The 14519-nt window shown below is 44.6% G+C and overlaps 1 protein-coding gene across 10 annotated transcripts in view; it reads right to left on the bottom strand.

The window, feature by feature from the left end:
- Nucleotides 1-14519, bottom strand: part of magi1b (membrane associated guanylate kinase, WW and PDZ domain containing 1b) — a 174597-nt gene that overhangs the window by 25665 nt on the left and 134413 nt on the right. For 7 of the 10 annotated variants that reach the window (XM_074616964.1, XM_074617051.1, XM_074616780.1 and 4 more), the window contains 3 exons: nt 4769-4800; nt 4277-4321; nt 288-534 (listed from right to left, as the gene is read on the bottom strand). In XM_074616964.1, the coding sequence (XP_074473065.1) occupies nt 288-534; nt 4277-4321; nt 4769-4800 (324 nt within the window). The remainder of the gene's footprint in view (nt 1-287; nt 535-4276; nt 4322-4768; nt 4801-14519) is intronic. The other 3 variants (XM_074617134.1, XM_074616712.1, XM_074616514.1) reach the window with 2 other exon arrangements.

Below are 14519 nucleotides of genomic sequence, written 5' to 3'. Positions count from 1 at the left end.
TCGATTAAATACGGCTGAAATGCAGCGGAGAGAGGCCACGGCTGCAGCTGCATTAGCTGTGCAGGAGGACATGGCCGGCGGGGACCCTGGGCATCAGAAGCTTGCGTGCAATGCATCCTGGTACATGTAGGCACTGCCGACACGGCATATATGTGAATATAAACCAGTTACTTACATGCACATGTCTTATCCCAAACCTCGCTCCCAAACGTGCTATACCATTTAAACCCACCGAGGGTCTTCACATGCAGCCCTCATCCAACCGCCACCAAAAAATATATACTTACGCCTACTTTCATACATGCTCCTGGACTGGGCCCAGATCTTAAAGGGGTCCGGTTTTCTTTGGATGGTCCCGTCCGCTGGGATGTCCTGGGGCGGCAGGCCTGGCAGCGGCTGAGAGGGGGGCGGGGGGGCGATGCTCTCGCTGAGAGGGGGCGCCAGGGATGAGTGCAGGGGCGAGTCTGTGTGGGTGCTCCGTTGGCTGGAAACGCTATGCTGGGAGCTGTTCTGACTGTCCTTTCTCGACAATTGCTGTTGGAAAAGCACATCAATGACATTTAGCAAATTGAAAGTCAGCTGTGTTAGTACACCTGTGAACACGGAGCGCTGACGGACTGGTGGAGACAAAATAGAAAAGGTTATTGCACGGCTCAGCAGTGGAAAGACAAGGGGTTGTGGTTGGTGAAAGGAGAATCAGTGAGATTAAGGGAAGAATTTGGGGATTAGAGATCAAAAAGATTTAAGACGGCTGCTCCTTGGGGAACAAGGAAGCAGAACATAATAGGGTTGGCTGAAAAAAAAATGATAAAGCATTGTATCATGATATTTTGCGTGACGATATTGTATCGATACACGGACGTCAAGTATTGATCTTTTATTATATAAACTATAGGGCTGTCAAATTTAACGCGATAACACGTTAACGCAAAATTGTTTTATTGTCCCTAATTTCTTTAATGCGTTAATGCAATCGATCTTTCGGAGGTTGTAGCGGGCTTGGTTTTGAAGCGAGAGTGAAGATACTGGCATCATATGAAACTAAAAACCCCAAGGAATCCATTGGTCATTGTCATACTATCATGTCGCAAAGGAGGCTAAATAACGCTCCAATGCGCCACATTTTGGCGAAAAAAAAACTGTCAGGCCATTTTCAAAGGGGTCCCTTGACCTCTGATCTCAAGATATGTGAATGAAAATGGGTTCTATGGGTACCCACGAGTCTCCCCTTTACAGACATGCCCACTTTATGATAATCACATGCAATTTGGGTCAAGTCAGTACACTGACAGCTGTTGTTGCCTGTTGAGCTTGAGTTTGACACGTTATGATTTGAATATATTTGTATGCTAAATGCAGTACCTGTGAGAGGTTCTGGACAACTTTGTCATTGTTTTGTGTTGATAATTGATTTAATAAATATATACATACATTTGCATAAAGCAAGCATATTTGCCAACTCCTATGTTGATAAGAGTAATACATACTTGCCAATTCTCCCTTTAAGGTACATTTTGAACAGATAAAAAAATGGGCGATTTAATCGCAACTAATCATGGACAATCATGTGATTAATCGTGATTAAATATTTGAATCGATTGACAGCCCTAATAAACTATTAACCTCTTAACAATCCTCCGGTGGACCCAGCCACTATTCTGTATTTCAAAGGTTGTACCAGGCTTAGTCGTAAAGCTTGTGAAGATCCTCATATCATATGAAACTAGAAAAAAATCGAAGGAATCGATTGGTACCAACCGTTTTCAAAGGGTTCCCTTGACCTCTGACCTCAAGATATGTGAATGATATCTCTGAGATGAACAGAGTGCAAACTGTATCTTATTAGATAAAACAGATGTTGACAAACTGCATAATTTGCAGTGGAAAAATTTAATAAATCACAATATGTCTGATACTGAGCATATCGCTAAAAGTTTAAAATCGCAATAAGATTGTATCGTGATATTACCGTATTGTGATAATATTGTATTGTGGGGCCTCTGGTGTTTCCCACCCTCAGAAGATAAGAGCGTATAATGTCAACTATTGTTGTGTTGCTGCTGTATTCAACACAAGAAATAATCTGTTTTATTCAGACAATTATTTAGTACACAAAGGGAGGGAAAAAAAGCGCTCAATGGTTTCTCATGATTAAGTCATTCAGCTGTGGGAGAAACAAATGTAGCTCAACTTATGAGGGTGCATTGCCTATTCCTTTTGTTTAACAGAGTGGAATGTATTAACAAGGAACTGCATCCCCTGCTGCATATGGAGAGATATTCACAGTGAATAAAGCACTCGTGGGGTTTGAAACGCAGGGAGGATTTTTACTGGTGAAGTCAGAAATGTAAAACTCCTCATAAATTGCCACCGGCCCCTCAATAACATGGACACTTAAGCACCTGCTCGAGGATTTCAAGGGAGCGGTGCTTGAGCGGGGTAAAGCACATACGATCCAGAGCTCAAGTACAAGTACGCGACAAGTAAAAAAAAAAACACCTTTCCATGACCCTCGTCACAATAGCTTTCTTTACAGCCCCATCGTCACCGTTACTCTGCAGATTTTCAAAAGCGAAAAGGGTTACAGACGGAGCATGGGAAAGATATTTTAAGATAATAAGAGAAAATGACAGCAGTTCAGTCTCTTCACATCATGTGACCTCCCCGGTTCTTTCGGATGTGGTGGACAAAAATACACCAGGAAGGGGCGGAGGCAGGCGGCTCATCTGTTCTCAAATATCAAAGCGTTTGGCCTTCAAAGTGCAGCCATGTCTTCAATAAATTCAGACTCGTTACTCCCTGAATCTGCCTCCTACACCTCTGCAATTCATGTTTATATTCATCACCCTTGTTAGACATAAAAGAAGCCTGACGCTTTAGCAAATATTAAGTCAGCGCCGAGCTGGAATGCTTACTCTGCCAGTGTTGCGAGTGTAAACCTCACTGGGTTGTGTGGTGAGGTACAAAAAACTAAAATCAATGGATTCATGTAATTAGTCACAAATGCAGGCCTTGTCTGGTGTTAAAGTCAGACCTCAGGGCTGGTTCTCCCCCCTGACCGCAAAATGATTTTTTGGTCACTTTCATTCCATCAAACAAAATGGTGCCTCCATTAGCCGCTTGCTGCAGCACGAGCATTTTTGTGTGTCTCGCTTTCTCAGTTTGATGTACACAAAAGTCCAAATCCTATTCCCCCATCAAATGAAAACAAATCTTGTGTTCTTGATGGATCTATTAGATTTGACCTTCTGCAGTCATTGTGTTCTCCTTCTGTGCTCCGGGACTGGTCTAATACATTGGTTTCTGCTGCTCCAATAACTTATTAAGGAGACAGAAGATGGGAAGGAGGCAGGGAGGGAAGGAGGGAGGGAAGGAGTGGGGGCTGGGGCAATGAAAACAAATCCTTGCTGCTTCCTCACATTCAGTCCTGCTTCGCCACCAGCAGGCCACAATTAGGTTTGGAGCCTCGATGCATCACAGCATTAGCAGTCCCCATAGACTATAGTGTATATAAGTCACCGTGACGTCATCCACTGGTTTGTGGACTGCTGTTTTGAAGCCTCGAGTTCAGCATTTTGGCTGTTTGCAACCAGTAGTGACACGAGAGGTACAATGGAACGCTGATAAAGACATTTTTAGGCGACTAAAAAGTTATAATTAACTTTCATGAACCGTGAAAGAGTTAAAGTTGTAAGACGAAAATGCAGACAACTCCCAGACCGGACAACACCGTGGTAGCAACCTGTCAATCACAAGGCAGCCCCGCCCTAAAGCATCCCCTGCTTTATGGTCTATTTGACTCTAAATGGGACCATCATTTACTAAATGAACATCATGCTGTATTGAAGAAGACTTGAAACTAGCGATTGAGACCATAAACTCATGTTTACAATGTTTACTGAGGTAATAAATCAAGTGAGAAGTAGGGTCATTTTCTCATAGACTTCTATACAATCAGACCTCTTTTAGCAAACAGAGGAGTCGCCCCCTGCTGGCTTTTAGAAATAATGCAAGTTTAAGGCACTTCCTCATTGGCTTCACTTCTCAGACCTGGAAGTTGTCCATTGGCTGTCATCTTTAGTGTGTTTTGTTGCACACTAACAACCTAATACAACCAAACATTACATTGAAACATCATGTATTAACACTACTATCATCCTCAACTTATCACCTCTATTATCTGCTATACCATCACCATTATCATCTAACATACCCAGCACCAACACCACCACACCGTATCCCCCAAAACTTTCCCCCAGCTGACGACATCACATACCCTCCTAGTGTAATCTCTGTATGGAGGAGCTTGATCAAAATCGTCCTGCAAAACAAAAATTAACAAACACATGTTCACAGTCAGTATAGGGTCCCTTCCATGAATGCAGCAGATATCACAGGACGCCACCGACTCTCAGCAGCGATCCCACATTCAGCTCTCACGCTGCAAGCTTAGCAACCCCGCACGATGCGATCATCAGCGTGTTAGCAACCCAGATCACGCTGTGTGCATCAAAGCCTCTCCAGTCCAAAACCCCCACCAGAGAGGAGAAGGGGGGGGGCCCTGATGTGAAGCTACAGGGATCCACCCCCGCAAAGCACAGCATCCCCATGGCTACAAACAGACCCACAACATCAGCACAAGTTACACCTCACAGAGGAGAGTTAGGGGATGAGGCAGGAGAGGAGAAGGGAGCCCTCTGGCCGTGTAGATGGAGGACAGAAGAGTGAAGGATGGATGGATGGGAGAGGAGAAACGTATACAACTTACCAGTTTGGGGCTCTTCTTTGCAGGGGCCACCCCTGACAGAAATGGGGGAAAAAGGAAGAAAAAAAGGGAGAAGGTTACCAATGTAGTTTCAGTATATCATCCATGTTCAGGAAAAAAAGGAGAAAAAACAGATAACGCAGACTCCAAAACAATGCCCACAACAGTGCTCATCTAGCCCTCGTCTCCTTCTCCCTCCTTTCCTCTCTTCTTTCCCTGCTTGGTTTCCTTTTGCTCGTCCATCCGCGGCTGGCGTTTGAGGAGGAGGGAAGGGAGGATGGGAGGGAGGGGAGGGGAGGCAGCGCGATCTATCTGCATCACTGCCGCGGCCAGCGCTCGGCTTGACTGGTGCAGCGGAAGAGTGGGGCCAGCCCTGGGGGCCAACCCGGCGCTCGCTAGAGCCTGGCTACCCGACGGCGGTCGCAAGCACGAGAAAAAGTGAGAGTGAAAGAGGAAAGGACAGAATCCTGGAGAGCAACTAAGCCAGAGATATAGAGAGAGTAAAGAGGAGAAGAGCAAAGCTGTGCTCTGGAGTTCCTGGCCGTAGCATTACCCATGGAGAAGGAGTCCAAGATACTGAACATTAAATTATAGGCAACCGTCAGTTCCCCTCTTACTGAGACCATCTTCCTGTGTCCGCTGAGCGCCGCGCTCCGCTGTCGAAGGCTCCAGCATCTATAGGCAGTTGCAGCGTCCTCCCCGTCTCTCCCTTTCCTGCTGCCTTTTCCTTTTTTTTCTCCCTTTCTTTCTCTCTCTCTCTCTCTCTCTCTCTCTCTCTCTCTCACCTCACTGCACACTGTCCTCCCTCCCTTTTCTTCCCTCAGCATCATCACCCACCCTCCTCCTCCCCTCCCTCTCTCTCTCTCTCTCTCTCTCTCTCTCTCCTCCATCTCCCTCCCACCCCCACATGCTGGTAAACATCCACACAGCTGCACACAACACACGGGCGTCGGGCGGCTTCACGCGGCGCTCTCCAACACAAATCGAAGCGCGCTGCTTAAAAAGGTATGACAGACGGCTTTCTGCTTGAGTGAGCAGTGACCAGAAATATCATGGCAGAAATATCATTATCGCACACAAAGAAAGATTGACGGATGACTAAAACGCGAGCGCAAGCCTGGATCCAGCCAGGGAAATTTGCTCCTTAAGCACATCACTGCCCCTCTCTCTCTCCTCCCTCCTCCCTCCATCCCTCCCTCCCTCAGCTCTGCATGAAATAAACAGTTGTATGAAGTTATGGAAATGAGAACGGGAGAAGGAATGCATGAAACAAAGAGAAAATGCAAAACTCGTGGCGTGTGTTTACCTCTATAATATTCAAGAATGAGTATGAGTAGGAACCACACACACACCTCTGACATACAATAGGGGTGTGTCACTCCATGTAAAGCAGACTAGGCGGTGTCTGATCTAAGAAAATGGGCCACTTTTGTGTGTCAAACCTTTAGGGAAACGGAGAGGATAAGATCTTACACACAAACACACATATACACACTTCTTTATCTCTCAGACATCTGGGTTCATTCACAACTGACAGCTCCAACTGTGTTGCGTCTGCAGCTTTTTTTTATCCCTTCCTCCTCCCTCCCATCTCCTCCTTTGCCTCATCTCTCTCCTCTTCACCCTCCTTTTTCAATCAATAGGAATCATTCATTCAGGAGCACATAGCAATCCCCCCTAAATCATACACGGACGCAGATGCACGCTGTCAATCCCGAGGTATTCTCTCTGGGGCTAAGCATGCTGTCAGTCATCATGTCAGGCTGCCGTTTGATTATCCTTCATCTATCAACCACAACCTGATCTGCTGCTGCTGTCCGTCAACGTCTCCCAGCATGCTCTCTCTCTCTCTCTCTTCTCTTTTTCCCATCACTGATACACAAAACGGACACACCCGTGGAAGCAGGAAACAGACCTCAGGGTCGATTCAGGTCTTCGCAATGCACTGACTGCACTGTTTGAAATGTAACCTCTGAATCTTTGTGTTACTGTAAAAGCAAATGAGATATCAATTTAAAGAGCTCAACCAAACTGTGAGGCCTTGACGCTCTTTGACAAATAAAGCTTAATTGTGCGCAGGTCAGCAGGTTGTGTTTGTGTGTGAAGCACCAAAGTGTGTTTGAAGCTCCCAGATCAAAAGGGATTGTGGGTGTTTGGGCCAAACCTCCAGTACTAATTACATACAAGAGGGAGGAAAAGAGTGGTTTTGGACAGGTGGGCGAACTCGTCTGGCCTGCGCACAGAGTGAGAGAGCGCCGCCGACTAAATCCTCAGAGCCTCCAGCTTTCAAATAATGGACCAAGACCCGCTGTTGCCCCCCCCCCCTCCAGCTCATTTTATTCTGCTTACTAAATCTTAAAATTAGTGGCAGGAAATGTGTTCTTAACAGTGAGTAATTAAGGGCTGCTAAAACTACAGGGCGCTAAATTTGTGTATGATGTATGGTTTTTATGATTAATGATACGTCAACTGATTATTGTGAATGCCAATGAAGCCAAAATAATAAAGCATCTTGTATATTTGAGGATGGCAGCGAAAAAAATGATCGAGCTTGACAGAATAACAGTCACTGCCTGAGGAAAAACTCCATAATTGTCAGCGAATACTACCAGTTTTTCTCTGTGTGACAGCCCAACAGCTGGTTAAAGGGATAGTTTGGGTGTTTTGAAGTGCGGTTGTATGAAGTACTTATCCATAGTAGGTGTATTACCTACAGTAGATGACGGTCAGCACACCCTCAGTTTGGAGAAACAGACAGGAGTATCAACACCGTAGCAAAGCACGAGGATGTCATAAAAAAATATTTTAGCAACCTAACAGAAAAGCTCACCTAAAAAATGATATCAGTTTAAGTGTCCGCTATATTTAGAATATTTTCACTGCTTTATCTTGCCGTCAGACAGCCCTCTCCTTCTTCTTTACGACGGGGAACTGAACTGAAAGTGAAACTTATCTATGCTCTCTCTAAATCCAGCAGGCTCAGATGACAAAAACAGATTCACTTTCAGTTCAGTTCATCATCTGAAAATATTCTAAATATAGCAAACACTTAAACAAATATCTATTTTTTAGATGAGCCTTTCTTTTAGGTGGCTAAAAGACGTTTTTCTGCCGTCCACAGCACTGTATTGCTTTGCTCCCGTGCTCCTGTCTGTTTCTCGGTGCTAGGGGCACGCCAAGTGTCATCTACTGTAAGTAATCCATCTACTATGGATAAGTACCTCATTCAACCTCACTTCAAAACACCCAAACTATCCCTTTAAATTCCAACAGCCTGGGTGCATGACGACAATGCACGGTGGAGTCTTTTGCAAAAACTGTAAATAAGGTGTGGTGGGGGAAAAAATGCAACCATGAAAGCACTGACACACAGAGTAAAAGATTTGTGCACTAGAAAGATGAATTCAGCAAAAATGGCTCCCAAAGGAGGTCTGGTTTGGATGAATTGAACTGGGCTCAGGTTGACATTAAGAGCTACTGTACCCTCGACTGTACAGTTCCCTACAACAGATAGGAAGTGTTGCAAAAACCTGGCAGCGCAGCACTCACTAAACGGAAACCATTATTAAGCAGATTATGTCGTCCGTCCACAGTGTGCGTGCGTGTGCGTGCGTGTGTGGTGCGTGTCGGTAGATCTCGGCTATGAAGTGATGGCATCCAACAGGCAGGTCCATCTGTCACCGTGGCGACAGTGCCTGGTGACCGTGGGGAGCTGACAGACGGTCTCCAAGGAGTGAAAGGCTCACATCAGCTGTGTACATCAGCAGCCAGGATGTGACAGCCCTGCAGAGTACGGCTTTATTTAGCTTCCTCTATGTGTAAACAGTGGAATTAAATGTGACAGAGGAGCGTACCGATGTGGCTGAATAGATGGCAAAGATGACCAGGGAGAGCATGCATGCAAAAAGTTAAAAAAAATATATATATTTTTTGCAAGGAAGGAGTGTCGTTTCCCTGCATTGAGGCTTTTAAAAAGCTGAGGTGAAATCCCCTCCTCCCACAAATGCACACATCCATACAGAGGAGACCCCCGGCGCAGATTATCTGCAGAGCATTGTCATAGTAACAAAGGATGGTGCAATGGTGGAGATTTATAACTCGCCCGATAGCTATGGAGGTGTGAAGACAGGGGAGATGGGTGGGGGGGGAGGCTGAGGGAGAGAGAGGCTCACCTCCTCGTCCCTGAGCAACAAGCAGTGATTCACAGGCTCAAGCCTCCGGCGAGCCAAAAAAAAACGAGCGGAGGTGAATGGTGGGCACCTAGCGGGCAGGGCCGCTCCCCCCCCAATCATTGCTTTTGAGGACTGCAATGCTGTGCGTTATGGTGCCATTGGAACGTGCAGTCAGCAGAATTTTTAATGCGAAGTGGGCAAAAAATACGACGCTTCCTGCCCATACGGGGAATTGATTTCCTGCTTTGGTCTGTGCAGGGACCCATCATCAACGTTTATCTCTTTCTAATGGGTGTGTACAAGACTGTCCACATTAGACGGACCTCCTGGATGTGCATGCCGGTAACTGGGAGGTTTATGTGGGTTATGTAAGTTCACGTAATCGAGCGTCGTGTCCTCAAAGAACACCAGTACCGTGGAAAGCTTTTGACATTTACAATCCGTCTGCTCACTCGCCCAACATCACACCAATGAGAGCCATTTAGTGCGGCAAATGATCCACTTGGCGTTTTTGCCGTCTTTAAGCCGCGCGTCTGTGGAAAAAAAACAAAGGAAAACACACATTTCCACCCACCGTCTGTCTTCAAGGGTATAATAAATCTCTATCAAACTGCACTTAAAGGCAATGAGAGAAAAGGCAAACAAACGTAAACGAGAGGAAATACACCCTCTTGAGCTTTAACGCTATGAATGCTCTAAAGAGTTTTCCACCGTGCTGATAATCCTGTGGTCTCTGACATTTGTTTGGGTGTTTGGATTCCTATTTATTCAAAGCAAATAAGGGAAGTATCTGCGCAGTGGAGGGCTTCATCAAATACACTGACATTTGCGAAATAGTATATAACACCTCACGCCTGTGTTAGTCCCTCAACCTGACATTTGTCCGTCCGCTGGCTTACGTGGGCGGAGAGAAAAGGTCCATCTCTCATTCGGAGAGACGAAGGAGGAGTGCGAGGCCTGATTGCCCAGCAGGGACTAATGTGTCACTGTTGATTGATGAGTCATGAAATGGGGAAGAGGAAAAAAGAGAGAGAGAGAGAGAGAGCACAGCATCATGGGGGTTTCTGTGCTGCTCTTTCATCATCTCTCTGATCCGCTGACATCCTTCCATCCACCGTTATCTCCCTTCACCCACTGCAGCTGTCTTTCCTTCCATTTCCTGTGCATGTCTACAAGCAGTTGCTGCAAAACCAAGCACGATTTACCTTTGCATTCATTGCAGCGCCTGCCAGGCCGTACAGACAGGTAAAAAAAAAGAAGTAGAATGAGACTCTGCATCCACGGCGAGACAAATGGGCTTCATTTTTCTACAGTTGACTAATGACATGAGCTGCCGGGCTATTGAGAGTTTCAGAAATTCGACAGTCAAACCCGTGTTTTTCGCTGACAAAACGCTGTACAGCAGCAGGTGTATGCGTCCCTGTAGTAGACGCTGTAACATTTACACCTTTTTTAAAGAGAACAGAGGAGAGGAAATTAGCGTCTGTGCTACGGCAAGACATCGGGGCCCAAAATGAATTATGTCAGCGCATCAGCGAGGGCAGGAGAAGATAGGCAGGGGAAAATGAGCACATTAGAGCAGCGTAATTAGACAAATGAAAGAACAATGTATCACGACACACAGGCCTGATTGAAGTAATAAATCATGCACGTGCGCTTATAGGCAGTATATATCTCAGGACAAAATGTCTGTAGCACCTCGGTGTCTTGTGTGCATAACCTATGAAACGCTGTCAATGTCTCATAACCTGACATTCTGACCTGTGGGTGGCTTTTCCTCCGTTTGTATTAATTGGACCAAAAAGGGTAAAAAAAAGATCATTGTAGCTTTCTCAGACAAAGAGGATGGAAGCTAAAATCATAGAGTTCGGTATTTTGGCTGTTTCCATCTTGGTTTGTACAAGTATTTGTACATTTTGTTTAGGGTGATGACATCAGAGGGGCTCAGCTTTTCGTAGATACAAGTAGGAAAGGAAAATAGGTTGGGAACCACTGCCCTAAAGCATCCCCTGCTTTATGGTCTATTTGACTCTAAATGGGACCATCATTTACTAAATGAATATCATGCTGTATTGAAGAAGACTTGAAACTAGCGATGAGACCATAAACTCATGTTTACAATGTTTACTGAGGTAATAAATCAAGTGAGAAGTAGGCTCATTTTCTCATAGACTTTTATACAATCTGACATCTATTGAAACCAGAGGAGTCGCCCCCTGCTGGCTATTAGAAAGAATGCAAGTTAAAGGCACTTCCTCATTAGCTTCACTTTTCAGACCTCAGACTTGCCCACAGGCTAAAACCCCCAAATGTGATTCACATTGCTGGGTTTTCACACTGAGAGCCACAAAATCGCAGGTTCCCCCCCCCCCAACGTTCAGCACACTGTAGCATAAAAACACATGCTCACATTTTCACACCAGCTGACTCGCGCACATGCTCATACATGGTGAGAAAGCCGGTGGGGGGGGAGAGGGGTGAGGAGGCAAGCTGCTGCGCACGGCCGCCTTAACGAGTGTATATCTTTGTGCGCTGGTCCCTCAGGGATTGGCTCCCATCTTCACGTGGGCGAGCGGGTGTGAATCTACATACTGACAGTGGGGGAATGGAAACAGAGGTGGGGAGGTGGAGGGGTCGGAGGAGGGCTGACTCTCCACTAATTAAGACTGTACCAGGCTCGTTCTGCCTCAAATCCATAATTGGATGCATGACCGTTCCCGTTTTGAGACCGACACCGAGCCTATGTGTGTGTACGTACACGCACGAGAGGTGTTTGCACAGGGAAGAGGAGATTCTTGATAGATGGAAGGAGAAGTGAGAGTAAAAGAGAGCACGAGAGAGGAAAAGATGTATGTGTATGATAAGCAAAGCTGACATCAGGACCCCAATTAGAGGCGAGTGCGCCTCGGTGCTATATTGGTGGAGCGAGTCGGAGTGAGAAAGCATCGAGGAGAGTATATCGGGAGAGTAAAGTGTGAATATGTCAGACATGTATGTGACATATGAATGATATAGTGTGGGTGGCACATTGACATGTTTAAAAAAAAAAAAGAGTGTGATGTAAACAGATTCATCATTCAACGTGGAGATAATCTGAAGGACAAGAAGTGTGTGGGAATTCAGTGGGAGGAAGAGATACAAACCGATACGCACAGCAGAGTGTAAGTCCATGAAGCTCTGATGGTGCCCTGGTATCTGGTCGTTAACTATTCACTAAATGAACTCCTATTTTATTTATTTGTAATGTCACATATAGACTATCATAGGGCTGTCACAATATCACATTTTCACTACATGATTTTTGTGGCCACAATAATATTATTATTGCGATATCTACAGAAAATACCATCAGTGAAATTCATTTTTTACTTTGTTTATTGTGCGTTTTGTCTCTTTTTTGGCGAATTAATTATGCTCAAAATATGCATGTAGGGAGGTGCAGAGAGAGTCTGTAACCTTACAGGCTGTTCTGTTCTCATACAGCGTTCGTAGCTATACCTACGAAGAATAATGCACTGTAATTCATATATATCCCGCGAAAACATTTTGTATGTAATCCACGTAATCGTGAACAAGGAAGTATGAAGAGCGACGAACACCGCGTAGGGAGGAGGTCGGGGTGGATGAGTGGGACAAAAAAAACCTGGACTTTAGCCCAGCTGTTCACATCCAGTGTGAAACCAGAAGTCAACGTTGATTTACTTGTCACGTAACCTTTAAGGTTACGTCACTTCCCTAGTTAGTTTAACCCAAACCACAATCTTATCCTAAACCTAACTATGTAGTTTTGTTGCCTAAACCTAACCAAGTTGTTTCCTGTGAAGACGGAAGTTTATTTTGAAAAGACTGCATGTATGTATTAAGCGAAAAATGTACATGTGTTGTTGGACATTCGTAGGAAAACGCATTATATATACTGTATATTAACATTAACATTAACATTATATCAATATTTAATTTTCTAAATATCACAGTTATCGTCAATACCGCTATATAGTGACAATCATCAATCAATCAATCAATCATCCATAGGAGAAGTCCATCGTCAGAAAATGTATCGTCAGCAATTGTTTTAGTCATTAATAAAGCAGAAATACCAATTAATCTTCATCTAGTCCCAGATTGATTTGATGCTTTATTGGTTGGATAAAATAAAACATTTAAACGTGTTTTCTTTGACTCTGAGAAACTGATGGGCATTTTTCACTTTTTGAAAGAAAAAAATTATTGATTGATAGAAAAAAAATATATAAATCAATAATAGAAATAATCATTAGTTGCATCAAAATATAACTTTGGTTGTTCATATCTCACAGACATCCATGTCCAGAGGCTAGACAGGGCTGGCGGGTATTATTCAAAAATGTTGAGTGCTGGTACTTTTCCACAAAAAGCCTTTTGTTCATTTAACAAAAGAAGCCAAACAAATGTTGTGGAATAACAAACAGCTGTACGAGAGCTTTGCCGAAATAAAACACAGTTTAAAATAGCAAAAGTATTTATATCTAAAGTGTCTGATCAAAAAACAAAGTATGGATTCAATAGCAGCTTTTAGGACTTGACATCTTTTGATACGTATAGCACTACCGACACATTTAATGGAGGTTTGATACGCAGCACTAGTGCGGGACAAATAAAAAAAAAAAAAGAAGTTGACACACGGCACTAGTCTGATTTCTAATTTGGCTCACTAATTACTGGCTTTGTTGTGATGTTGGAGCCATTAGGCTCTTTGTAAAACACACAGTAGCCGGCACATGGTAGTTAAATGTGCAAAAGGGAGAAGTGCAGTGAGCAGACTTTTGTTCTATTATTAATCTCCATGAAGCACCAGAAGGGCAGATCCTGCTATGAGACACTGTATCTTAAACTGGCTTTCATATTTGTTTCCTGTGTTTGTGCGTTTCTCTGCTGACTGGCATCCTTCATAAGCAGGATAAGACCGACCATAAAAGGCATTTAGTAATGCTGGTTCAATTAAAATGCCCCGTATGCATTATCATCATCCATACCGTTGTCTTCTAGCTCAGTGCCATTCCTTCTATCACAGTCATATCTGTCTGTCTGTGGCCATCAAAGCGAGTCACTGCGTTTACGCGAGCCCGGCTAAACTGCCTTGTGTTTTATTGACAGCCCATTAAGCCCCCGCCCGTGATGATGCTGCTGTATCACTTTATGGCCTTGTGTACACTAGCGCGATGAAGAAATGCCGCTCATTAACAAAAGCCAGCGAGGGGGAGTGGAACGGTTTTAGTCTGCGTGTGTTTGGGAGTGTGGGTGTGTGTCAAGAAGCGAGACAAAGAGAGAGTGTGACAACACGGAGAAAGAGACAGAGATACAAATTGAGACGGAGTCACACACGTCGAGAGAAAGACAGAGAGTGAAAGACGGGGACTCAATACGAGACGACAATGCGACTTGGCCGCCATTCATCTGACCAATTTCCCTCGACACTTCTGAGCACTTAACCCCACGGAGGAGATAAATGGCGCGTGTGCTCACACACACACACACAAAAACCTTTTAGTTACTTCAATTAATAAGCCCTAAAGCAAGCTATGGACAGTCTGACACAGAAAATA

Source organism: Sebastes fasciatus, chromosome 1 (assembly GCF_043250625.1).
Source record: "Sebastes fasciatus isolate fSebFas1 chromosome 1, fSebFas1.pri, whole genome shotgun sequence".
Taxonomy (NCBI): Eukaryota; Metazoa; Chordata; class Actinopteri; order Perciformes; family Sebastidae; genus Sebastes; species Sebastes fasciatus.
This window is presented reverse-complemented; position numbering and strand designations above follow the sequence as displayed.